Genomic DNA, 27,905 nt, shown 5'->3' on the forward strand with positions numbered 1-27,905 from the left:
TAAAGTGGGTGCTATAGGAACATCTGCCATGTAGGTGAAGATAAATAAAATAGTGGATGGGAAGTGTTTGGAGTATAGTGATTGCTCACAGTTAGATGTTACTGTTTACTTTTTTTTTTAAGATACCTGATATTTTGGCAATTTAAAACATATGTTTTATTTGGCTGGATTAGGTGTTGGTTTTGGCAGGTAGTATCTTCGATCTTCGTTGCAGCACGAGGAATCTTTACTTATGGCATATGGAGACTGTAGTTATGCCATGTGAAAACTCTTTGGTTGTGGCATGAGAACTCTTTGGTTGCAGCATGTGGGATATAGTTCCCTGATCAGGATTGGAACCCAGGTCGCCTCCATTGAGAGTGCAGAGTCTTAGTCACTGGACCACCAAGGAGGTCCCTATTGTTACTGATATTAATCATAATATGATTCATTTGTATGGTATTAACAGTGCTTTAACCTGAGTTGTTTTCTATGCTGCTATAGTGAATGTTCACTGACCCTTCTCTATCTTGTTGCACTTTTATTTATGATTGTATCCCAGTAGACTTGATGGCAAAAAAAAAAAAAAAAAAGTTGAAAAGTTTCACTGTGATGCCAACAGATTGAGTCCTTTCCAGGTGAAACAGGTGAAAAGAATGCAGTCTTGCTATGCCTTCAAGGATCTTGCTATGCAGTGGAGACTTAACTACTGGACAGTGAGTACTAGATAGAGGTGTGCCAGTGCTTGATGCTCAGTTACAGGAAGTCAGAGGGTGTGGAAGAATTCCTAGGGGCTTGAGAGTTTTGAGAAGCAGCGCTGTGGCCAAGCTGAGTAAATGGTCTCTATTAAGACCAATGTAGGAGCCCGAGTAGGACCCCGTTAAGAGCTGTGACCAAGAACTTTTACCGTCCAATTGCTCAGGACTGCATGACCATAAGCTGTCAAGTGTGTGTTAATAATAATATCATTACTCATTGGTCATAGGCAATTGACATCCAGTAAATATTTGTTCAGCATTTTTTTATTTATTTGTTTAAACTTTCAAAGAAGTTTAAAAATAAAGAAATGAAAAAACTTGGATAGAGCTGTATATAGCATGATCCTTTTCTTCTTCTCTCCTAAAATAGTAACCATGCTTCTCTCTCTGGTTCAACTATGAGAGACTTCTTTTTTTCCCACTACACATTTCTACCTTTATCATAAAATCATTTAAAATAAAAATGAACACATATGAAATCCTTACTTTATTTCTGGTTGTTTGAAATGCTCTACTTTAGTAACAGCTCTTTGTCACTATTTATTTAGGGGGATGGGATTCAACATAGAGGCCTTTCTGGGGCTTTTCTGTCCAAATCTCTGCGTCTAGATGGGCCACCCGGAGTATTGTCTGTATATAAATCATAGTGAATAATCTAAAAGTTTGTTATATATTCCATTTGAAATAAGGTAAATCTGATGTAGGTTTTGCTTGCATGTCCCTGTTACTTTCATAATTGGCAGGGACAAGTGGCTCTTTCTTATCAGTCATGCTGAGCCAGTGGGAGTGCCTGGTGTCATCTATCAGAATACCACCGCAGTGAGTCAGGGCGTGAGTCCCAAGGCAGGAGCAGGGCCAGATGACTTCTTCCTGGGCCAACTGGCTTAGACAGTGAAGAATCTGCCCGCAATGCAGAAGACCTGGGTTTGATCCCTGGGTTGGGAAGATCCCCTGGAGAAGGGAATGCAACCCACTCCAGTATTCTTGCCTGGAGGATCCCATGGACAGAGGAACCTGGTGGGCTACAGTCCATGGGGTCACAGAGAGTTGGACTCCACTGAGCAACTAACACTTTCACTTTTTTCATTTTCTTGTGTCAGCAGCTTCCTGTTCCTGGGCCTGAGCTTTGTCCTCATGAAATGGTGGGTTTGAACTATGTGGTCTCCAAGGTGCCCCTTGGTTTTTATCATTTGAGAGAGTTGTGATGCTCACTGCCATTAATGGAAAGGTCTCCTAAAAGCATCGCTGGAGACCCAGTACACATGAGCCTGTTTTGAAAAAGAAGGGTTTAACCTTAGTAGTTTCCATCTGTAAAGGAGTTTGGGCAAAAAAAAAAAAAAAAAAGTTTTTGGGTTGATGTTGAGACATGTGACGTGGAGAGGGGCTGGTGTCTGTCTCCTGCTGTGGGACTGCGGGCTATGAACTCTGTCCCTCCATTGACTGTCTGGCACTGACTTTCAGCTCAATGAATGTTATTGAATTAAACTTGATTGGGGGATAATAAAGAACAAAGAGGAAATTAAATATAATTTATTAGCAGCTACATTAACTGAGTGCTAACCAGGCTTTATGCTTTCCATTTCAGCGACTCTCAAGCTTTATTTTGCCCAGAATCAACCTGGGTTTACTGAAGGTTGCAAATAGGGCCTGAAAACTTGCATTTATAACAAGTTTCCTAATGATGCTGATGTGGCTGATCAGGGACTATATTTTGAAAACACGATAGATTTCATTTAATTTCAGACTTACAAGGTGAACATTATCATCCTCAGTTTACAAATGAAGACACAGTAGTGCCCAAAGTCTCACAGTTCATAGGTGGAGAGTTAAGGATTTAAATAAACTGACCTTTCTGACTCAAAATCTCATTCGTGTCCCGCTCCAAGAAAGGATATATGTATGTATGTATGTATATATATATATGTTTTGCTTGTTTGTTTTGAACATGGTTGTTTCTCTCTATCCAGCCATTCAGACACATAGGAATTCAGGTGCGTGCGTGTACAGACACACACAGACACACACACACCCCTATGTATCCACCTATATGTCTGCAGATCTATCTCTGACTCTGGAAAATAGTGCAAACTTCTATCACCCTTTATCTTGAGGTGATGAGATGCTTTGCATATACATAAAACGTATAAACAACGTATTTGTTATTTGTATAAATTGTAATTTATGCAATTTATGTATATACATAAATAAGCTACAGATGAGGTTGTATTTTCACACAACATTATACACTGGGTAAGACTTCTCTAAGTGTATTTAATCATGATTTTAATCACAAAGAAGCCTTTAAACCCACGGGAGCCTCGCACGGCCAGCCCCAGCAGCGCCGCCTCCTCCCCGCAGTCCCCGCCCCTCTTCACCGGCCCCTCCTGGCCGGTCCCGCCCCGCCCCGCCCCTTCGCTCCTCCCACCGTGGGGGTGCCTGGGAAGAGGCGGAGAACAATATGGCGGATGGCGAGGAGCCGTAAGTACCCGGGCTCTGCAGGCGCCCCGGGCCGGGCTGGGTTGTGAGAGAGCGCGGCGGTGGGCGGTCGCCGCCTCCACCCGGGGTCCTCCCACCCTCCGCCCCGTCCCCTCGCCCCCCATCCCCTCGCGGCGCCCAATGTGTAGCGTGATGCTGACCCTTCTTTTATTCTCTCTTTCTTTTAGGGAGAAGAAAAGAAGGAGAATAGAGGAGCTGCTGGCTGAGAAGTTAGTGCTGCCGGGAGGCCGGGGCCCTCTCCGGGGCCCCCGCCTCCCTTCACCCCAGGCCTAGGGGACCAGCCGCAGCGGGCCCGGGGGGCTGGGAGGGGGGGCACCCGGAGCGCAGGCCGCGCGGCCTCATCCCCCCGACCCCCGTCCGCAGCCCCAGGGGCCCGGCGGGCCCTCCTGCTGTCTGTCTCGCGCGGGCGCTGGGCCCGGGTACCGCGCTCAGGTTTCGCGCCGGCCCGCCGGGGTGCCTAACCTAAAGGTCTTGCGGAAGGACCCTTGCGCCCCTCTCTTCCTCCATCCCAGATTGTCAGAGCCGAGACTTTGTGAGAAGGGAGTCTTATCAAAACACACGAAACGGACGATGGGCCGTTTTTTGGCCTTTCGAAAACACTGAGACAGTAGTATTAATTGCAAACTTTTGAGGAGAACTTTAAGTCTGGTATCGTACTAAGCACTTCAGTCAGTTTTGCAAAATCATTGGCTCTGAAAGGAGAGTGTTGCCTCCAGAGAGCTTTCACTTTCCATGTTACACACCTTATTTCATATCAGATGCCTAGTTTTGTGCTGGTGAGACAGGTTTAAACGAAGTGTGTTACACCCCGCGCAGCATCACCTATTTTTTCTTCCTCCTTACTTGGGACGGGAAGAAAATGCTCTTGCAGTGGGCGTGGTGAGTTAGTCATTTCTGTTGCAGTCCCCAGTAGCAGGGCCTTAGGTATCTCAGAAAGTTGAATTTTAATCGCAAGAGGACTTGGAACAAGTTTAGTTTAACATTTCTTCCCACCTTTCATTTCATTCCACTTTTGCTTAAAATGACAGCTACAATTTGAATGTTTACTCTATACCACATATTGTACTAAGGCCTCTATGTGGATTATCTCTATCATTCTGACGTTAAGAAGTAGCTACAGACAGGCTACAGATGAGGTTTATGACTGTCTAGTAATCTGCTGAAGGTCACAATGCTATTAATTGTGGAACCAAATCCAGCTGTGACGTCAAACCCTGTGGTCTTTATTGCTAGGCAATACTTGGTCCAAAATTGGATATTACTAAATATGTTTGAAGGTATAAATTGTGGGATTGTAGGAAATTTGAAAATTAAAAATAATTACAAGGAAACATGAGTCTTGCAATGAATAGAAAATATATTTTGTTAGAGGAATCCGTCCTTACTAGATTGTGTGTTCTAAAAGATTTCTAGATGGTATTACCTATCTGTGACATAATTATAACCTAAAACTTTCCTTGTGTTTAGTGGCAATAGAAGCCACCTTATAGTCCTAAGAGATTCTTTTTTGAAAATTAGGACCTCAGAGAAAAATGTGCATAAGTTTCTCTCATCAGAAATAAATTATACCTTTCAAACTTGGAAAGGACCCATGAGTTATGTTAGATGTCCAGCATTAGGATTCTGGAAGTGGAGGGATTTTTTTTGGTTTTTGTTTTTTCTTGTAGCTTATATTTTCTGTTCCAAGGCTGTTCATAGAATAGATTGGGCAGTTTGCAGTGTTTAGTAAGTTCCAAATGTTTAGAAAGCCCATTTCTCACTGATAGATCAGTATCCCAAATTTGATTTTAGGTTATTTTAGGAACCCAGAAACATATTGATTATTTCCTCAATCTGTTCTTACCTTTACATAAACTATATAATAGCAAGAAAAGACAATAAAAGCCTAAGTGTAACTACATTGAATATTACCCTTTGTATTTGAGCAGGTCTGGTGTGGTTACCTTTTCATGTGGGGAAACCGTATTAGTTGTAGGTGTGGCTTTTTCATACTGATCTTTGCAGCTGAATTTACTGTGTTCTGTGCAGAATGGCTGTTGATGGTGGGTGTGGGGACACTGGAGACTGGGAAGGTCGCTGGAACCATGTAAAGAAGTTCCTCGAGCGATCTGGACCCTTCACACACCCTGATTTCGAACCGAGCACTGAAGTGAGAAATGTTTATTTTTAAATAACTCCTCTAATAGTTTTATGTCGCAAATATAATAAGATGCTTCCTTTTTAATTTACTCATAATAAAAATACTAATAGAATTGTGTAAGTTATCTTGAAATAGTAAATAGAATATTTGCAACTGATTTTATTTGAATAGTATTTGAGTTATTTTCACATTTTTCAAATGTAATATGTTAATTTTCAAGAGTAAAATGACTTCATAACCTCACTTAAAATTATGTTATACTTCATTTAAAATGCCAGTTTAAAATTACTTGTGAGACACACCTTTTTAATCCTTGCTATGAGAAATTTAACTTTCATAGAGATACAGATGTGCTTGCTTAAATTTTGAAGTTTATTTGAAATGAGTATCTTTACTTAGAATTGAATATAATTAGTTTTGGAATTGAATATAATTAATTTATAAATAATTACTTAGAATTCAATATAATTAATTGCCTGTTAAAAAGTATAAAAAGTATGTGACTGCTCTATCATAGAGGAATAGAATTTGGAACTGGTAGTGTCTGACTTAAAGCAAATGTTCAATTAGAAACAACTTGTTTTTTTATTATGGGATGGGAAATATTCCTTTACAGTAAATTTTTTAGCTCCTTTTATGTTGATGAAGAGATACTGTTTTGAAATAGAAGTATTGTGCTGCTCCTGAATTTGAGGTGCACACTCTTAGGTTTGACTTGTCTTATCTGAGTAACCTGAGTAATCTTGGACAAAATTGACAGTCTTCTGTATTTCTTTGGCTAATCCAGCATATTTTCTTATGCTTCTGACTTTCTTTTTTTTTCAGGGGTGAGGCAGGGAACTAATAACTTAAGATTCTTGTATTGAGTGATTGTTTCAAATTATATTTCTGCTGATAGGCAAAAAATAAGAGTTTTACCTGTTTTTTCTTCCTGCCATCTCCTGTTTTGTAAGTGTAACCAACTGTATGGAAAAGCAGATGTTATTGTTCTTACCCCCCTTTTTTTAAAGACCTCTAAACAGCTTGTGCAGTGCTTGATCTTCAGTTCTTTCGATTTTTACACTTTTCTATTTTTAAGAAGTCAGCTAAATAATTGAGTTTAATGCTCTCCTTTCAAAGTTAAAAAAAGAGACAACTATAAACTAGGCATATTTTTTCTTGTTAGAAATAGTAGCTTTTTAATTTCAACCAGTAAAACTCAATTTAGCAACATTAAAGTTGGAACTCTCAGAAATCATTCAGTTCAGTTCAGTTCAGTCGCTCAGTCGTGTCCGACTCTTTGCGACCCCATGAATCGCAGCACGCCAGGCCTCCCTGTCCAGAAATCATTAGGGTTATACAATTTCTGGTTATACCTTGTTCATAAATTTAAATAATTTATTAATTTCAAAGGTTGCTCTTTATCTTCAGTTGCATTTTTTGTGGAAACAGAGAAACTCTTATGGTTTGTTGCTTTATTGATGGTACTTAGGTTTTTATCAACTAAATTTTAATATGCCTTTTCGTTCTTTACAGTCTCTCCAGTTTTTGTTAGATACATGTAAAGTTCTAGTCATTGGAGCTGGCGGCTTAGGATGTGAGCTCCTGAAAAACCTGGTAATATATATATAAAATATGTACCTTCCTTCTCTATGATAATTAAACCTTTTTCCTTTTCTGTCATTCCTTTATTATGATTGTTAACTGTTTCTCCTGAGCCTTTGTTAGATAAGTTTAGCAGGTCAAATTCCAGATAGTAATTAAAATGATGATGTAACTTAACTTTTTAAACCCTAAAGTCCTTGGCTATAAAGTAATGACTGATAAGACATTTTTATTTCTCCTTTCTTCTCTTCTTTTTATCCAGCAAATTTTTGTGCTTCCTCTTGCAAAGTGCTTGTTAATTCAGACAAGTAAATAGCAAAACTGTTAATTCATATTTCACATGTAATTTCAAAGTATTTATTATTTTGTATGTCCCTCAAAATAATCCACTTAGGTGAATAGGACACTATCTCATTTTATATAGAGGAAGACACAGGTTCAGGGATGTTAAATGACGAGTTTTTTCTGGATTATGGTGTTGTGCCTGGAATCTAATCCAGGCCATCAGTTTTCAGTCAAGTACTTCACTGAACCATTGTGTCATTACATGATCTAATCATACAGTAATTTTTTTTGATAACCATGTGGTAGTAGACCCATAAAATATGGGAAAGCTAAACCTTTTTTTTTCTTTTTTTGGTTAGTCTGTTTTAAAAGAACATCATGTCAAGAAAGGGTACTATTTAGTGAAGCTATTCCTATGTACTGGATGGAATCCATAATTTGTGACTTAATTAGTTTCATTGACTTCTGATAACTACAAAGTAGATCTTTATAAGATTTTATCAGTTTATTTAACAAAAATGGTTAGGGGAAGAATTGATTTGGAGCTGTTTTATGCTTGCTTTTTATTAGTATGTGGAAAAGTGGAAATGATAGAGCAAACTCCTTAGAAAATGAAGCAGGTAACAGCCAGATGATGAATCTAGTCAGCCTTGGGACCTAAGTTTAAATATAAATAAGCACATTACTTTTGCTAGGTAACGTCACTCCTAGTGAGACTGCAAAAACTTAATACACTTCCTGATACTGAGTACTATGCTTGGTTCTGTGGGCATTGCTGGTCATCATGATGTATGTCCTTAGTGAATGTGAAGGATCATTGGGAAGACGTCTCTCACAAAATAAATAGCCGTATGTATCATATAGGGCTTACCAGATGGTACAGTGGTAAAGACTCCTGGTCAGTGCAGGAAATGCAGGAGATGCAGGTTTGATCCCTGGGTTGGGAAGATCCCCTGGAGAAGGAAATGGCAACACACTCCAGTATTTTGCCTGGAAAATCCCATGGATGGAGGAATCTGGTGGGCTACAGTGTGCCCTGAGAGAGAGAGAGAGAGAGAGACACACACACACACACCACACCACACCACACACACATACACACACACACACCCCACACCACATCACACCACACACACACACACACCCTGAGAGAGAGAGACAGAGAGAGAGACACACACACACACACCACACCACAATGTGCCCTGTGAGAGAGACAGAGAGACACAGACACACACACACCACGATGTGCCTTGTTCACACACTCACACAGACACAGACACAGACACAGACACACACACACACACACCACGATGTGCCCTGTTCACACACTCACACAGACACACACAGACACACACACACACACGCACGATGTGCCCTGTGAGAGAGACAGAGAGACACAGACACACACACACCACGATGTGCCTTGTTCACACACTCACACAGACACAGACACACACACACACCACGATGTGCCCTGTTCACACACTCACACAGACACACACAGACACACACAGACACACACACACACGCACGATGTGCCCTGTGAGAGAGACAGAGAGACACAGACACACACACACCACGATGTGCCCTGTTCACACACTCACACAGACACACAGACACACACACACCACGATGTGCCCTGTTTTGCCTGGAAAATTCCATGGACAGAGGAATCTGGTGGGCTACAGTGTGCCCTGAGAAAGAGAGAGAGAGAGAGAGAGAGAGAGAGACACACACACACACACACACACACACACACACACACACACACACACACACACACACGATGTGCCCTGTGAGAGAGACAGAGAGACACACAGACACACACAGACACACACACAATCTGGTGGGCTACAGTGTGCCCTGAGAGAGAGAGAGAGAGAGAGAGAGACACACACACACACACACACACACACACACACGATGTGCCCTGTGAGAGAGACAGAGAGACACACAGACACACACAGACACACACACACACGATGTGCCCTGTGATAGGATGCCAAAATGACAGTACTTTATTAGATACAAACACCCTTGCAGCACAAGAACCAAAGGTTTTAGGGAATATAGGCTGTGGTTTTCATAGGCATTGTAGTCACAAATCTCTTAAATAGTTAGCTTTTTTCCATTTCAAAGCTGTTACTTGCAAACGTGATAGATACCAGTTTAAAGTGTAAAGTAATTTGAGGTTAGATCTGAGGAGTAGTCATCAAACAACTTCAGAAGTGGCCTTGTTACTCAGTGCATTGTAATAATCTCTTACATAGAAGAAAACTGGGTTTTCAATTTTACCACTGGTTACTTTGCTTGCTTTTCACACATAAATAACAAAAGAGAGATACATGCATATTTTTGAATTGATCATAAGCCCCAAAAGGCTCATTCTAAAATAAAGGATATGACATTAATATTATTGATTGAGCAAATATTTATTGAACCTCTTTCTCTATATACCAGGTACAGTTTTAATGCTAAAGATACAGCCTTGAACAAAATAGGCATTTGTATGTTGAAGGCTTCTGTTTTAGTGGAAGGAAAAGACAAGTGAACTATGTTGTATGTCAGATGGTAATAAATGCTGAAATGCTACGGAGAAAGGAAGGATGGAATATAGATAGCCTGGCGGGAGGGGAAAGGGTTCACAAAAAGGTGCTATTTGGGCAGAGAGGTGAGCAAGAACATTCTAAGCAGAGGGAGTATCAGGTGCAAAAGCTGTGAAGTGGGAACATAACTGTTATGTTCCAGGAGGACATGGAGGTCATTGTAGCTAAAGCAGAAGTGAGGAGGGGGGCATTTTCTAGGAGGATGTATCAGAGATAACAAAATGAGCTTGGAGTGAGAGTCACAAAATGCTTAAGGTGCTGCTGTAAGAACTTTGCCTCTTACTCTGAGTCAGGAAGTCATTGGAGGAGGTTTAAGTCTGTGAGTTGACTCCATACAGCTTTAACCTGGATCGCTGTGGCTGATGTGTTAAGAAGAGGCAGGAGGAAGAACAGACGAGGAAGCTGAGAGGCAGTTGTGAAGGTTGTTGAAGTCACCTAGGCAAGAGATGCTAGGTAGTCCCTTAGAAGAGAGAAGTAGTACTGGAGGTGGTGAGAGGAGGTTGGATTATGGATGTTTTGAAGATGAAATCAATAGGATTTCTTGGTGGGTTGGTGTAGTACATAAGAGGAGTCAAGGCTGACATGATAAGGTTTTTGCAGTGAGCAGCTGGAAAGATGGAGTTGGCTTTCACTGAAGTGAGGTGGGCTGGGTAAAGAACAGATTTGCTGGTTTGGGTCAGCAAGGGTGATTGGCTTTGGTTTTGGAAACTGTTAAATTTCAGATATTAATATCTGTTAGATGATGGTTTACCTTACAAGATGGTCTGAAATTGCCATAAGTAACCAAAGCTAATAAGTGCAAGGGTGCCCCAAATTCTGGCCAGTAAATGAGGAGGAAAATTCTTGAGCGTAGTGAATGGGAAACCAATTTTTAAAAAGTGTTCAGTGCTTGCTTCGGCAGCACATATACTCAAGATACAGAGACGCATGACCCCTACGCAAGGATGACACGCAAATTCGTCGGACTCTGTGGGAGAGGGTTAGGGCGGGATGATATGGGAGAATGACATTGAAACATGTAAATTATCATATGTGAAACAAATCATCAGTCCAGGTTCGATGCATGTTGCAGGATGCTCGGGGCTGGTGCACTGGGATGACCCAGAGGGATGGGAAGGGGAGGGAGTTGGGAGGGGGGTTCAGGATGGGGAACACATGTACACCCATGGCGGATTCAAGTCAATGTATGGCAAAACCATTACAGTGTTGTAAAGTAAAATAAATAAATAAATTTTAAAAAAAGGAGAGAGAAAAAAGAATTGATTAAAATAATATATTAAAAAAAATAAATAAAAAGTGTTCAGATTCTTGTGAGTGAGGTGACCAGGTGAAGAATGTGTTTTAAGGAGGGGAATCAATCCATATACCCTGCCAAATACTTGAGATGGGTCGTATTAGAGAGCGTCAGAGTTGGTCTTGGCGATCACTGGTGACTGATAAGTGTGGTTTTCAGTGGAGTGAGAGCTTGTTTACAGCAAGTGCAAGAGAGGAATTTGAGAATATAAGTATGGACAACTCTTACTATAAAGAGGGCAGAAAAATGGTGAAATTATTACCAAGTGATTGAATTTGATTACCTAAGGAAACTGACCATGACCAGAGAAGCATAATTGAGTCTTGAGACCTATTTTTTTTTTTAATCTGCTAGTAAGTTTGAACACCTTGTACTGTTAAAATATGTGGCATTATCATTGAAACGCAGGAGTTTTGTTGCCTTTCTCTAGCTCTTTGATTGCTTGCTCTTGACTCTGCTTTTAAGGTATTTCTTTTACATGTCCAGGGTGTACATATATATATGTATGTGTGTATGTTTATAATCTTACAGTTATTTCTGATTGGCAGCATGCTTACATTAATATAAATCTTGTAGGAATTACTTTCAACAGTATTCTAGAAACGAATAGCAACTATAGTTAAGTAGTACGAATAGTAAAATTAAAATATCTAGCAGCAGCAGCAGCAAAACAAACTTTAACAGATGTGTTTATGGGATTATGAAGCAACCATAGAAATTTTGAGTTATTCTCTTTGGGTTATGGATTATTTAAAACTGAGTACCTACACTTTTTTGACCTTTACAAGAACCCTGAGTTTTATATACCTTGTGTGACTCTTTAACCATTGAATACAATTGTGCATAACTTATTACTGAGAACTTGTAGATTTAAGACCACTGAAAAGAAATTAAAAAATTTTAAATGTGATGAACCTTTTACTTAATTAGATTTTTTTTTCCTTTTATTCTCACAGGCCTTGTCTGGCTTTAGACAGATTCACGTTATAGACATGGACACTATAGATGTTTCCAATCTGAATAGGCAATTTTTATTTAGGTGAGTTTTAATATCCTATTTTAAAATTGTGGTAATCATTCGAATTTGAGCACATTTTCAGTTTAATAAAAAACTACTGAGAGGATAATGCTAATTTTGTTAAGAACCGTCACTCCTGTCTTAGGTAAATTTTGCAGGAAAATTTTGGACATTCTGGCAAAAATAGTTTTGTAAATAAATACATGTTTTTGTTGATTTTAAGAAATGTCCAAAAGGTGAATGTGATCTTTGGGATGATCGTGCTGTGAAAACACCGAGTTCCACTCTTTTCCTCCTGTTGATTTCATAAGAGAACAGTAATTGTATATTAGGCCTTAGTGAGATATATTGGTAGGGACTTATGAGCCAAGACTTGAGTGGTGACTCTGGGGAAGTGAAGTTATGACACAGTTTGAATTTTTTTTTTTTTTTTTTTCAGTTTGAACTTTTTATAGAAGGTGAAATAAGATGGTGAGTTAAGGAGAGAAAACCCAGGAGCACGTGAAATGTAACTTGCTCCTAACTTGCTCCTTATACTTAAGGATAATTACCTTAGGTATAAGTGAAATGTAGTAAACATCTAGGAGTGGCTTATGTGGAGTGACTTTAAATACTAGAAGTAGTCCTTACGTGCAGATCTGAGGAAAAGTTCATTAATGAATATTACTATGTAGTGTTTAGGGACTTGAATGGCTTAGCTAAAAGTGTATTTGTTACTCAAAGAATTATACGGATGGGCTTCCCTGGTGGCTCAGGTGGTAAAGAATCCGCCTGCAGTGTGGCAGACCTGGGTTTGATCTCTGGGTTGGAAAGATCCCCTGGCGGAAAGCCTGACAACCCACTCCAGTATTCTTGCCTAGAGAATCTCCGTGGATTGAGGAGCCTGGCGGGCTATAGTCCATGGAATCGCAGAGTCAGACACGACTGAGTGACTAAGAACAGCACAGAGATAAGGACTTTTTTCTCTCTCTATAGTGATCACAGAGTACTGACAAAAGGTGCTCAAATAGTCTTAGGATGCAAGATGAGGTTAGGTAACAGAAAAGATAAAATTAACTTTGGGAAAGATCTTAAACAGGTTGAAGAATGGGTTAAACTAAGTCAAGTTAACAAAGTATTGTAATTGTACGGTGAACCCTACATTTAACTTTTAAGGTTTTGTTTGTATTATTTTTCAGCCCTTGACATTTCTCTTCTCTTGATAGAAAAAGTTTGTGGGCCCTTTCTAGTCTGACAAATATTTAGTGTAGGACTGCTCTTCAAATGACACCTCCAAATTGATTGGTTATTGATAATAAGCTGTGCCCTTTAATATAGGGCTGAAATAATGATTGAAGATCATAGTGACTGAAGATTTGTGAAGTGCTTAGGATATATTAAGTACTTTCTGAACTCTTTATCTATATTACTTAATTTAATCTCAGAGCAAAAACCCCACAGTAGGTTCTTGTTTTCCAGGTTAAATAATTAGGCCAAGATACCTTGCAAGGATGATGTGTTGCTGTATAACAGTGCCATTCTTGCATGGATGATGTGTATGAAAGGCCATTTTACTCAAAGTACAGTTTTTCAGAGGAGTAATTGAATCCCCTAATTCTGGAATGGTAAAGTAGCAGTTCCTACAGAAACCATCTTAGAGTTCTTTTTTTGGGATCAATTATGAAAGCACATATAATACATAGTCTGAAAGATTCCTGAAACTGTTTTATCTACTCTGTATACCTAAAGAACTCTGTCCAGTGTAGTTGGATGCAATACTGAAATCAAGTTACTTGACTTATGCTAGAGTCTCTTGTAATTACAAGTTTGGACAAAGAATAAAACTCTTATCAGAAGTTTTGAGTCAAAAAGCATTCTGCCTTGTTGGAGAGAAGAAATTTGACCTGTTAAAGCATTTTTTTAAATTTCCTATTTTATTTATTTTTAGCATTTTATCTATTTAGCACCAAAAACATTTCGTGTTGGGGTATAGCTGATTAGCAATGTTGTAGTAGTTTCAGGTGAATAGCCAAGGGACTCAGCCATACATATACATGTTAAAGATTCCAATTTTAAGTAAAATACGATTTCTGATGCGCACAGTGGCTGTTTAATTTTCATTTATTTTTCAAGTGTTTACTCTGTACTTAGCTAGGGAAGGAGTACAAAGAGATGAGTATGGTAACTTTCTTCCAGTTGTTCATAGTCTGGTAGGTATGATAGACCTATGTATGTAACCAAAAATCATATTGTGAAAAAGTAGTAATGAAGCGCTTATCATGTATACCCGAGGGAGTGATTTATTCCCGTGAAGAGAATGAGGAAATATTAGGAAAGAAAAATACCATTCAAAATAAGCATTCGTACTGAGATTAGGAGAGAACTCATGTCCTTTCCTGTCTGTAACTGAAGTTATTATCTAGGAGTAACCTTTCAAGGTCTTTTATTTTTACCTTCTTGAAGATAGTGGTAGCATTTGCAATTCTAGATACTGCCTTTGAAATTATTCCTTCAGAAACCATAGTTGTGATTGCTTATGGGATACAGCATTTACTTGTCAATTAGCACACATGGGAAGAAGTGGGTATGAAAACACTCTCACATCCCTAGGATCCCTTGATTTTTTTTCTGCCAAGACCTGCATAATAACACCTTGAAGTTCTGAGATTCAGGGCAAAGACATGGAGATCTCTGAATCTGGCATAATTTTTTACGTTAGGAAACACAACCTTGAGAAGTGGCTGGGAAACATGCTGTTGTTACACTTTACCTTAAAAAACTTCATATTTTCACTTTAATACTTAATTAGACTTGTCAGTACTTAAAAATACTTAATTTGGAATATCAACAAGGGTTTACATTTAGTGTTGAATGACTCATTATTCATCAGAAATATTTAGGTAAAAATATTCCTTCTAAATTGCCTCCAGATAAATTCACTGTGGATATTTTTATATATGAAAGTAGATTATGTAGATAATCTAGATTTACATCATGAATGATAATTTAAATATAATTTTTTCTGTAGGCCTAAAGATGTTGGAAGACCTAAGGCTGAAGTTGCTGCAGAATTTCTAAATGACAGAGTTCCTAATTGCAATGTAGTTCCGTATCCTTTTGACAAATAAGTTACTCAATACTTAACTATTTGAAGCTTTTTATTTTTATTATTATACGAGAGATGTTTAACACAGAGAATACAGATAGGCAGAAGAAATAAGCAGCAGCAGTAAGCTTATTACTGACATATCTTTTGGTAACACTTTGTTAAATGTCCTTTCAGTCTTTTGTTTTTAAGGTTATATAAAATGTTTTTTGCCCTAAATTAAGCTTAAGTAGCAAGTACCTTCATTTATTTGCCTTATTATCTTTAATATAAGTTTCAATTGCATATGTCCTCGACTAGACGCTTAAGTATGTAGGCTGGATACTGATACTGGTAATCTTTGTATCGCCTTATCATAGCAGGCAAAGTAAAGAGTCAGTATATTATTAGTCAAATGGAAGGTGTGTCAGAATAAATATATTTTTTTAAGAAACATGTTTTAAAAAAGGACTATGCATACTTTGTTGATTCCCATACCTTTAGATCCAGGGAACTTTTAGTATTTTATGGAAACTTAGGAAATGGAATTTGTTATGTTGGAAATACCACAAGATACAAAAGTCGACATACACAAATCAATTGTATTTCTGTATACTAGCAGTGAACACATGGAAACTGAAATTTAAACTACAGTGCCATTTATAACTACTCAAAAAAAAGAGAAATACTTAGGTGTAAATTTAACAAAGTAAGCATAGGTCTTGTATGCTGAATATTGCAAAATGCAAATGAAAGAAATCAAAAGCGATCTAAATAATGGAATGGTAGTGTTCAAGATCTGGATGATTCAACATAGTAAAGATGTCACTTAGCCCCAGATTTGTGTACAATTTGTATATAAGTTTCTATCAAAATTCCTGCAAACTTTTCTGTTGCTCTAAACAGGATTATTCTAAAATTGATAGAGCTAAGGATTACCTAAGACAATACTGTGAAAGAATAAAATTGGAGGAATCAATGGCCAATTTCAAGAGTTATTATCTAAGTACAATAATCAAACTGTGATGTTGCCAAGGAGAGAGTATAGACACAGATCAGCAGGACAGAATAGAGAAACCAGAAATAGCCACATGCAAGTATGGCCAATTTATACTTGACAGAGGTGCAAAAACAATTCACTCTAGGAAGGACCATCTTTTCAGTAAATCGTGGTAGCAAAAAAAAGAAAAAAGCATCTCAAAACTCAACATTGCAAAAATAAACTGAAGATAGATTATAAGTTAAGTATAAAATGTAAACCTGTAGAACTTTGGAAGATAACATAGGAGAAATAGCTTTGGGATGCAGGGTTTGATAAAAATCCATAGACCACATCAAAAGAATAATCCATAAAAGAAAAAAAATGGTAAATTGAATGTCATCAAAATTAAAAACTTTTGCTCTGTGAAGGATCTTGTTAGGATGACAAGATAAGCTACACACTGGGAAATACTTATGAAGTTGGTATCTGACAAAGGATTCATCAAGAATATATAAGGAACTCTCATAACAGTAAAAAGCAGTTAGAAAATGGACCAAAAATATGAAGGGATATTTCACTAAAGAAAATAGTAAAAAGCTCATGATAAGATATTCAGTACTACTAGCTTTAAGGGAGATCCAGGTTATGATCACAATGAGTTTTACTACACACTTTTTAGGATAGCTGACATAAAAAATAGTAATGAATGTTTGCAAAGACACAGGAAAACTGGAAATGTAAAATGGTAGTCATTTGGAAAATAGTTTGGCTATTTTTTTAAAAATTTGAATATATACATACAACTCAGCAGTTTCATTCCTGGGCATTTACCATCTGTATAAAAACACCAAAGTAGCCAAAAACTGGTGACAACTCAAACATCCATCAATAGGTGAATAGTAGTATTGTACTGAGCAATAAAAAACTAACTAATGAAGTACAGCTTGGATGGATATCAAGAGCATTATGCTGAATGAAAAATGCCAATCTCAAAAGGTCATATACTGCCTGATTGCATATAACCTTCAGATATCAAAATTACAGAGACGGAGAGCACGTTAGTAATTGCCAGGGATTTGGCATGTTGGAGGGGATGGATGTGACTGTGAAGGGGTAGCAGGAAGGAGATACTTGTGGTGCTGCAAGGGTTGTGCATCTTACTTGTAGTCGTTACACAGATACACGTGTATTTAAATGACAGAACCTAACACACACATTGTACCAGGGTCACATTTGTGATTTTGATATGGTACTGTAGTTTATATGTGATGTAACCCTTAGGGGAAACTGGGTGAAAGAAATATGGGACACTGTGTACTGTCTTTGCAAAAATAAAAAGTTTAAACATGCAAATACATGTCCTTATAGGGAAAAAGAATGTGTACACTTTTTTGTCTCTCTGCCTTTTTTAGATCTGGATTGAAGAGATGGCATTTCTTGATCTGGCTCCTGGGTCTCCTATTTTTGTTTTGCTACTGTTTGCTCTGGTTCTCTTTTGACTTCCATTTTCTAGTTGCAGCTTATACCTCTCATTTGCCTGGTAGTCACAAGGAATAGGGGTCTTGGTGGGTGAGGGCTAGAATTGAACACATTTCTTTATTTGTAGGCCAGAATAATAATAAAAAAATCTAGAGCACACATACTATGTATTGTCCCTCTTTTCCATTTTGGTTTTTAAAGTCTGCAATGGATGATTTGTTTTAGGGGAGTATAATTTATGCATTACTAAATGAAATTGCTCCATTTAGAAAACATTTTTAAAAATGTTTTTTTTGCATATGTCTGCTATGCAGATGTTAAGTACTGTGATTCACACTCACAGCCAGTTTTGAATGGCGTTCTCTTGGCACCCTCCAGGCTGGGGAAGCCTGCTAATATGGTGCTGGTTGGGCAGAGAGAGACTCGAAAAACTGAGTTCAGTGAGGAAGGAAGGAAATTCACCCTTCCCCCAATAAGGGGAAAAAATCAATAACAAATCCTTAGCCCCTGAGAAAGCTATCGGAAACATCTGTGTTTTCTAGAAATTAGTTTTGCAGTAACTTTTTTTTTAATTGCCTATGTCTGATGTATAAAACTAAAAACTTAAGGTGTACAGTGTATTAATTTGTGCAGTACGTTAACTCCTAGACTCCCCTTTGTAAGTGGGAACTATAGCATACCCGTTCCCTTCACTGAACAAATTTTTATTGCCTCTGCTTGATGCTGATGGTTGAAGACACACATTCTGTTTTCCCAGAGTTTATGGTTTTACATAAGAGTTGCAACAGAGTAGAAAGTATAACAGAGATACAGTTATACTAATAAGGAGGCTTGGGGTTGAGAGAAACTATTCTATGTCATTAGGGGAGAGGAGTGTTTAGAAAACAGTTTTTTCAGGAGATAGGATTGTTTTCTTTTTATCAAATTCCTTGAATTCCATTGCTTTGAACACTGATGACTTATGTCTTGTTTTAAATATACATTTATAATTTGATCCTGTGGCATTGTTGAATTTATCTTATAAGTTAAAAATTTAGCAGCTTAAGTTCCTTTACTTATATTCAGACATTTCAACAAGATTCAGGATTTTGACGACACTTTCTATCGACGTAAGTTTTCCACTTGAAATTCAGTTCTCACTAAATTTTTATATTTTTTAGTTGCTGTTTACGGCTTGCTAGCTATTTTATTGCTGTTTCTTTATTTGCTTTCATTTCTTGGTGTTGGCTTTTCATGAATGATGTTGACTGATTGAAAGGAGGATGGCACTGTTTTTTAATTCTTAGTTGGCACCATTAGCTGCATTTTTATATGCTGTTTTGAGTAAGGATTACTTAAGGATTGGAAGCTGTGTATGTTTATTTTAAAATGAAAAATGTTTTTTGTTTCTTAGAAATTGTGAATCATTTTGTGTGGCAGCATTTTTAAAAACTCAACTTGCATTTTTTTTTCTCATAGAATTTCATATAATTGTATGTGGACTGGACTCCATCATAGCCAGAAGATGGATAAATGGCATGCTGGTAAAGACTTAGTGTTTTTACAGTTCTCTGAAGTTCTTCCTGCTGCTCTTAACATACTAAAAATGAGATTTTATGTCATATTTTTGAAAAATCAGAGTTTATTCCATTTTCAGTAATAGATGTAGTTCCTTGTTTATTGCCATTCATTAATTTGCAGGTTTGGATGTAAATTGCTACTAATGTAATCCCTTGATTTGATGTGTTAGTATTCAGTAATGTGATTGACTTTTAGAATTGTTGATATCATTCTCCCTTTTTGAATTCTTATCCCCCTCTCCTTTTAAACCCTTGAAACAATTTTCCTAGATATCTCTTCTAAATTATGAAGATGGTGTATTAGATCCAAGCTCCATTGTCCCTTTGATAGATGGAGGGACAGAAGGTTTTAAAGGAAATGCCCGGGTGATTCTACCTGGAATGACTGCTTGTATTGAATGCACGCTAGAACTGTATCCACCACAGGTAATCACAGAAGTACCTGCATCTGTTTAATAGTATCCTGGGGTGAAATAAGGGTTGCATTATTAAGATTAGTCAATATTTAGGATTTTTAATTAGGAATAACCGTATTTTAAAAGGCATGCTAAGAAGAACGATAATGAAATACGAAATTTCCCTTTATTTAAGGAAAGATACAGACATAATGTATCTTCCCTGATGGCTCAACGGTAAAGAATCTGCATGCAGTACAGGAGACTTGGGTTCCATCCCTTGGTCCGGGAAGATCCACTGGAGAAAGAAATGGCAACCTACTCCAGTATTGCCAGAAAAACCCCACGGACAGAGGAACCTGGTGGGCTCTAGTCCATGGGGTTGTGAAAACTGAACATGATTGAGCGACTGAGCACTTGCATACATAGACGCAATATGATCATTTTGATGCTGTTCTGTTCTCGTAATTCATTTCTGTTAGTTTTTTATTTAGAGAATAAGGAACAGGGAATCAGTTAGAAAGTTATATGTTGGGATAGAGCTGTAATCTGTTTTGTTGGGTTTTTGCCTGTGTTTCAAGGATATGAAGACATCAGAGATGAGAATGTTATTTCCAAAGTCATCAAGGCTCTTTAATTGCATTTCCACTTGAAAGGGCATTTAGAAGTCTGATTTAGAAATAATTTTATTAGTTTTTATTTGAAATTGATTTGTTTTGGTTAATTTTATATCTTACAGATTTAAATCTTAGTTAAACATAATAGAGGACTCATATTTGAGAATTTATTCACTCCTATTCTTCCCGTGTTCTAACAAAGCTTAACTTTATGTATTTTTTTAAGTGTGGAGCAAACCTGTTTTCTTAGGGAGATCAACCTAAGTGAAGTGACTTAGATCAGCTGTGTTAATTTCAGAAGCATTCTTAATAGTATTAAATATTTTGTTTCTGTAAGTGGAAGACTAATATGAATTATAAGAAACTTTACAAACTAGATCATAACTAGAAGTTACATCTTAAAATAATTTATTTAAAATTCAGTAAAAAAGGCAAACTGTGTTTTTAGGTTAATTTTCCCATGTGCACCATTGCGTCGATGCCCCGGCTACCAGAACACTGTATTGAGTATGTCAGGATATTGCAGTGGCCTAAGGAACAGCCTTTTGGAGGTAATAAACCTAATTTCATAGTTCACAATTATATAAGATACTTGTCTATATTATTTATTTGGACATTTACCTTAAAAATAAGTTGATTTATGTGTACATGTTTCTGTCTTCAGTTCCTTTTTTTTTCCCCCCTTTCCTGACAGAAGGAGTTCCATTAGATGGTGATGACCCTGATCATATTCAGTGGATTTTCCAAAAAGCCCTGGAAAGAGCATCACAATATAATATTAGAGGTGTTACATATAGACTCACTCAAGGTAAGTTAGTGAATTTTCATTAATAACGATCTTAAGATGGTCCCTTTTTCAGAGGATGTGATGCTTTGGGGGAAATAATTGATAAGTGATTTCAGATAGTACTATCCCTCTGTGATTTAGTGAAGGTGCTCTGGAAATAACAGTTTCCAGCTGCGCCAAATTTGTTAGAAGGAAACTGAATTTACTAGAATCCATAGCACTTCTTACTCGGAGGAATTTAATCATTGAATCTTATTTACTCAGGCTTAGAGGAGTCCCTGAGTCATCCAGGTCAAGCCATTCATTGACTTTATCTTTTGCTGAAGAGCAGTTTATCCATTTCTGGGGCAATCATTTCACATTTGGAGAGTATTGTTATGACAGTTCTATGTATTGAAGAGAAATCTCCATCTTTTTTGTGTGGGCTGGATATTGTCTCAGAGTATGCCATATGCTTATGCCATATGTAAATTTAATTGTCTTTCAAGTAATAGCCCTTAACATATTGAACCCTCCAAATTGTTATCACTCCCATCAACCTTGCTAGTTCCTTTAACCCATCAACATGTTTCCATGACTCAAATTCCCATCATGCTATTTTCTTCTAACCATATTTCAGTTATCCATACTTCTCTGAACTATCCAGGTGAGAATGCAGTGCTCTAGGATGAGTCTTAGGATACACTTCTGAGCATTGATGCAGTCTTAGAGGAGGCCAGGGTTTTGTATTATTTGTTTGTGGGTTTTTTTTTTTCATTTATTTTTATTAGTTGGAGGCTAATTACTTTACAGTATTGTAGTGGTTTTTACCATACATTGACATGAATCAGCCATGGATTTACATGTGTTCCCCATCCTGATCCCCCCCCCCCACCTCTCTCCCGATCCCATCCCTCTGAGTCTTCCCAGTGCACCAGCCCTGAGCGCTTGTCTCATGTATCCAACCTGGGCTGGCAATGCTTGTGGTTTACATTGATGCTATACTTTCGATTCCTTCAGGTTACTGTCTGCTAAAATCTGGAAGTTTTTTTCACATATGCAATTGCTAAGCCACATCTGTTACAGATTTGGCATTTTTTTTTTTTCTTTATATTCAAGTATAGGTCCTTTTAAATTTATTCTTAAACTCATCCTGCTGTTCTGTATATATATATGTATTAGGTTGGTGCAAATGTAATTTCAGTTTTTGAACTGTGAATTTTAAATCATTATAACTAGGCTCGAACACATCTTGATTAATCAAAATAGGAACCTTTATTAATCAACACATTTTTACCAATGAAAAATAAACAGCAAGTAATAAGTCATTTAGTAAAAAAACATAAAGTGAGAAATGCACATTAATATGATGTATAACATAGTCACATTTATTTAGAGTGTATTCCAACATCAAATGGCAGATTTCAACACTGCAAAACCAGTTACTTTTGCACCAACCTAATATGTTCTTTATGCCTGCCAACTTAACGTATTCTTTTTAGCTTCATATCACTTGTTTTGATAATATCTTTTACCTCTTTTCCAAATACTTAAAAATTTTAACAAGACTAAAGTGGCTGAGAACAGATAACTGAATCATACTTCTGGTCAGGACCTTTTACATTTATTCCCTTCTGTTGATCATATGTTCTTGAGTACTTCATGTTTCTTTATCTTGTTCACAAGGATGTCATGAAAGACCTTTCCAAATGCTCTATTGAGGCTCATCTTTCACATTTCCCTCGGCTCCAAAGCTATTCATGGTAACCAAATGAGGTAGTCTTGTGACTTGTCTCAGTAACAGTCCTAACACTCAGTTTTAGTGACTAATGTTTCTTAATGTATCTACTCATAGTTCACCTTTCCTAGAATTTTGTTCAAGATCATTAAGCTCACCAGAAAGAGCTTTGTCCTTCTGAAAATCTGCCATTTCTCTCCTGTAATTATTTCCTTATGTTTACTGATGTTTTAGTAATGTCATTTGAAAATTCTATTCTTACACACTCCTTGTTGCATTTGTACACTCATTGTTCCATTGTTGGGGCTTCCCTGTGGCTCAGATGGTAAAGCCTCTGCCTGCAATGCGGGAGACCCAAGTTCCATCCCTGGGTTGGGAGAATCCTCTGGAGAAGGAAATGGCAACCCACTCCATTACTCTTGCCTGAGAAACTCCACGGACTGTTGCCTGAGGAGCCTGGGAGGCGACAGTCCATGGAGTTGCGAAGAGTTGGATATGACTGAGCGACTTCACTTTCTTTATACCGTTGTTCTGACCTGCTTTGTGTTCCTGGAGCACACTAAGCATGATTCCACCTTAGAACTTCAATAACTCCTGATGCTTTTGCTTGGAATACTCTTCCTTGGATTCCCCTCACGGTTGGTTGCCTGTCACTCAGGCATCAACTTAACAATTTCCTGATCATACCAACCGATAATGACTTATAAATCATTCACTATTTTACCTTGTTATAATTGCTCAGAATTCAGATAGCCTTGTTTTCCTATATGAAGAATATTTCATCCTTACACTCTGATTCATCCCTGTTCTGGGACTTTTGCCCCTGCCATGTACACAATTGCATTTTCCCCAGGTCATTGCATGAATGGGTCTTTTTCATGGTTTAGATTTCTATTCAAATTATCACCTCTCCAAGGAAACCATCTAATGGACTCCTCCATCCCTGTAAGGTAATTTTTTTTACTGCTCCTCTGTACAGCACCTAGAATGGTATCTGGCATATAATACACATTTATTTGCTAATTGTTTGAATTAACAAATGAATTCCGTTTGTCCTGATTGGGAACTGCAAACTCATTTCTGTGTATAGTCTTATTTATCCTTCCATACCTTTTAGCAAGGCTTAGTGTGTATTTCTTAGCTTGATGTTTGAGAGCCTTGACAAACAGTAGAGAAGTCAAATTGGAAGTGGAATCCAGACTTTTTGAGGGGTGAGAGATGGGTGAATCTTTTATTGGACAGTGTGTCTTCAGCTTCTCACTGTTTGTGACAACCTGTTTCTCCTTCCACTATATCCTGCTCTTTGTGGTTCACTGGTGAGCTTCCAGGAATCATCAGGAGGTTAGCTCCTCCCTGTTTCCTCTTTCTGAAATTGCACATAACAGTCAGATGGTCAGAATTAATTTTTTAAAACAACTTTCCAGCTCCTTAACTATCTTCCTTTCACATCTTCTTAGATAATTGCCTTTTTTCTTAAGTTTTTAAAACCTCACCTGCCAGCACCTAAAATCTTGGAAGCACATCTTTCAGGGCTCTCTCACAGTCTAAGATAATATAGCTGCTTTGATCACAATTTTTGTTGTCTAAAATGAACAGTACAAATATAGTTACAGAATATTTATTTTGTACTTAAAAAATGATTTTAGGTGGGGCTTTGGTCATTCCTAATCTGTGGATAGTAAAATGAAAAAAGTGGGGTAGAAATAGAGAACTGTGTTTAATATTTTGTATAGTCCATGTTGTAGAGTGAAACAAAGTGTTTAGGGGTAGTTTTTCTGTTTGTCTTAAATTTTTGTGAATAGAATGGCTAAAACTAATAGACGAAGAAAAACTCAGTAACTTACTCATCTTCCTCAAACCTTACTGAGGATAGTATAGTATACTGTGTCAGTTAAGATTATGTACATTAGGGCAGACCTGGGTTCATCTATCACCCCTATGTCTTACAAGGTGTATAAGTGTGGATGCTGTTCATTTCTCTCAACCTCATTTTCCTTATCTTTAAAATCAGAGTAGTAAGACTAACATGTTATGTAAATTCGGTAAAATTTTATTTAATCTTCATACTGTTCTTGGAGCAAAATTAACACCTGAAATTTTAGGAGTTATTAGTATATTATTGTCTCATCTTTATATAAAACAGTATGAAGAATTCACTTATCTTTCCTACTATAACTTAGGATTCTGAACCTGCTGTTAATACAAAATAATGAGTGTGAAAGAAGATTGTTTCATGGCTAAACTTAAGTCTATTTTCTGACCTGAAAGCCTGAAAAATCAAGTAATGGGCATGATATTTAATAATAATCATTGTCTAATTTAAGATACCTACTTATTAAAAAAGGAATAACCATATTTTAATTAATATATTTTTTAGGAGTAGTAAAACGAATCATTCCTGCAGTAGCTTCCACAAATGCAGTCATTGCAGGTGAGGAAAAATAGCCACTACTTAATTTTATTTCCATCCCTTCAGATTTTCAGTACCTAAGTCGGTATTTCTGCAGCTACATGATCTCAGAAAACTAGTGTTCTGGAGATTTGATTGTCTTCTTGGGTGGATGGTAGTATAATTAAGCTGCCCCCAAAACCACAAGACAAGCTATTGGACATTGTATGTATCTCGTCTTACATTATTTCATAGATAAAGTGCTCTATAGTAAGAAGACATTTTAGTGCCATTTCTTTTTAATCAGTATAATAGGCTACTCAGTCTGAAGAAGAGAGAGGAAAACTTGTAATGTTACTTTAAAATGTTACTTTGTCATTTGGATTATACAAAACATATAAAATGTTATATTCTCAGTTTTAAAAAATAATAGTGTTTTTGTATGTATTTTTCTATTTATTTTGTAATCAATAGCTTTGTAAATTTATCTGTTTTGATTTATAACTAACTTCTATTTTAAATGTCTAATTTTTATTGAGTTAAAGCATCTTTATTTTCTTTCCTCTTTAGCTGTGTGTGCCACTGAGGTTTTTAAAATAGCCACAAGGTAATGAGTTTCATTTTTAGTATGTATATAAGTCTGTGTTTTGATCTGGCTCAGTTATATAAAAATAAACACTTTTTTCATTACAGCGCATATATTCCCCTTAATAATTACTTGGTTTTCAACGATGTAGATGGACTATACACGTACACATTTGAAGCAGAGAGAAAGGTTAGTAGTAGTATACTAATGAAAGCTTTTTTGATTATGCATACTTTGATTTTTAAATATTAATTACTGGTTGGAAATGTGAATGAAATTTCCCACACCCTTTGTAAGTATTTTCTGACTTCCAGAACCCTACTTACTATGTATCTTTTATAGTACAGCCTCAAATAAATACTATGTAGTGAAATAATTTAGGAAAAATGACCCGCTGGGAAAAGCAGGTTTTAAAACATAAAAAATTTGTTCATAGGAAATAAACAACTGATGATAGAACAACTTGATTTTTATTTCATCATTATAAGTAGACTGTTATTGGTGCATGTGTCACTGTGATTTGTGTTTTATATGTAGGAAAACTGCCCAGCTTGCAGCCAGCTTCCTCAAAACATTCAGTTTTCTCCATCAGCTAAACTGCAGGAGGTTTTGGATTATCTCACCAATAGTGCTTCTCTGTAAGTGTTCAGGACTTTTGTTATGTTGTAGAAAAAAATTTGTGATTTTAAAACGTTAAAAACTAGAATTGTTTTTTTTGAAAAATGATTCTGATTTTTTTTCTTATAATTTAGGCAGATGAAATCTCCAGCTATCACAGCCACATTAGAGGGCAAAAATAGAACACTTTACTTACAGGTGATCAGTGTTCAGTTTTCCACCCCCGCCCCCCACAAAATTACATTAAAAGTTTAATTTCACTTAATGTGCTTTACATTATTATTTTCTAGTCAGTAACCTCTATTGAAGAACGAACAAGGCCAAATCTCTCCAAGACATTGAAAGGTATTTTTAAATGAGTGTATTTACTAATGCTAATCAATTTCTTCTGTTTTTTTTTTTCCAGTGAAAGTAATAAAGGCCTATTTTAGATTTGCTCTTAATGCTTTTGAATGGTAATACCATTCTAATTAGTTATAGCTTAAGAAACAATAGAATTAATTGTCTTTGAGTAGAGTATTAAAAAATCTGTGTGAAATCAAATATAATATTACCTTGATTAAAGAGAACTGGATTTTGATGTTTGTTTAGACCATAATTTGCTATAGTTTGTGAATGTGTTATCTCTTCTTGAGATTTTTTTTTTTTTGGCTTGGGTTAATTTAGCTTTTTTTCTCTTAGAATTGGGACTCGTTGATGGACAAGAACTGGCAGTTGCTGATGTCACCACACCACAGACAGTACTATTCAAACTTCATTTTACTTCTTAAGGAAAATAAATCTGCACATAATAGAAAACTCATGAAAATATTATACTTTGTGGATGCTAAGAAATATAATTGATGTCATTTTTAGCATTAGTGTTGCTGGAATCTGACTTTTTAAAATATGAGCCACTTTTTAAACTTTATACCTTTCCCTTGAAGACAAAATTTTGGGGTTGGTGCTTGTGAGCATTTTCATTAGTGATATGGAAAATGGTGCCTGGAGAGGGAGATTATGAGCAAATATGTTGCTGCTTTTAGAGGAGGAGGCAAATACCCTCTTGTATGAGAATTTGGTTATGGTCAAAGAATGCATTCTTCAGTTTTCATTTGAGCACCCACATATACAAAAAGATGTCCCTTAAAAAAAATAAGAAAATTAAGTTTTAAATAACATTAAATACTGACATCTAGAGCATATGTTCAACATAGCCTACTTCTTGCTTGATTTAATATTAATTGTGGCTGTCCAAATGAATATTATTGGAAAAGTTACCTTGTCCATAATAATTTATAAATGGTATATAGTTGAACACCTGTGCATGGAAATGGGAAATATTTTCATGTGTTTACCTTCAGTGCCAGATGCCAGTATGCATAACATTAAAGCCAAGACATGGATGTGTAAAAGAATTTAGTGTTCAAACCGTTATCACTGATGCTTTCACATTATTTATTAATAAAATCATATATTGTCTAATTTTCTCACTGAAATTTTAAAATATATTTAGTAAGTAGTTCTGTCCTGATGTAGAAATAATTTTAAAATATGTAGCAGAGTTACTAAT

The 27,905-nt window shown here is 36.8% G+C and overlaps 1 protein-coding gene across 3 annotated transcripts; it reads left to right on the top strand.

Moving 5' to 3' along the window:
• Window positions 1–3,144: 3,144 nt before the first annotated feature.
• UBA3 (ubiquitin like modifier activating enzyme 3) lies at window positions 3,145–27,817 on the top strand. Of its 3 annotated transcripts, none has more exons than XM_065933309.1 (18): window positions 3,145–3,215; window positions 3,401–3,442; window positions 5,262–5,382; window positions 6,889–6,969; window positions 12,099–12,181; window positions 15,168–15,248; window positions 18,751–18,794; window positions 19,144–19,208; window positions 19,515–19,670; window positions 20,705–20,807; window positions 20,951–21,064; window positions 25,138–25,191; window positions 25,720–25,756; window positions 25,843–25,924; window positions 26,273–26,373; window positions 26,488–26,551; window positions 26,644–26,698; window positions 27,035–27,817. In XM_065933309.1, exons 1-18 carry the CDS (start codon window positions 3,196–3,198, stop codon window positions 27,121–27,123), a joined length of 1,392 nt encoding a protein of 463 aa, XP_065789381.1. In that variant the 5' UTR covers window positions 3,145–3,195; the 3' UTR covers window positions 27,124–27,817. The 3 variants fall into 3 exon arrangements, with proteins under 3 accessions (XP_065789381.1, XP_065789382.1, XP_065789383.1); XM_065933310.1 differs by having other exon boundaries at window positions 20,954–21,064; XM_065933311.1 differs by lacking the exon at window positions 3,401–3,442 and having other exon boundaries at window positions 3,147–3,215.
• The last annotated feature ends 88 nt before the right edge of the window (window positions 27,818–27,905 follow it).

This window comes from Muntiacus reevesi, chromosome 4, assembly GCF_963930625.1.
Source record: "Muntiacus reevesi chromosome 4, mMunRee1.1, whole genome shotgun sequence".
Lineage (NCBI taxonomy): Eukaryota > Metazoa > Chordata > Mammalia > Artiodactyla > Cervidae > Muntiacus > Muntiacus reevesi.

Excerpts from the sequence above, each read along its gene's own strand:
- UBA3 (XM_065933309.1), top strand. The coding sequence starts at position 3,196 with ATGGCGGATGGCGAGGAGCC. Across the intron at positions 3,443-5,261 it reads GAGGAGCTGCTGGCTGAGAA|AATGGCTGTTGATGGTGGGT; the intron begins GTTAGTGCTGCC and ends TGTTCTGTGCAG. Across the intron at positions 19,671-20,704 it reads TAGAACTGTATCCACCACAG|GTTAATTTTCCCATGTGCAC; the intron begins GTAATCACAGAA and ends CTGTGTTTTTAG.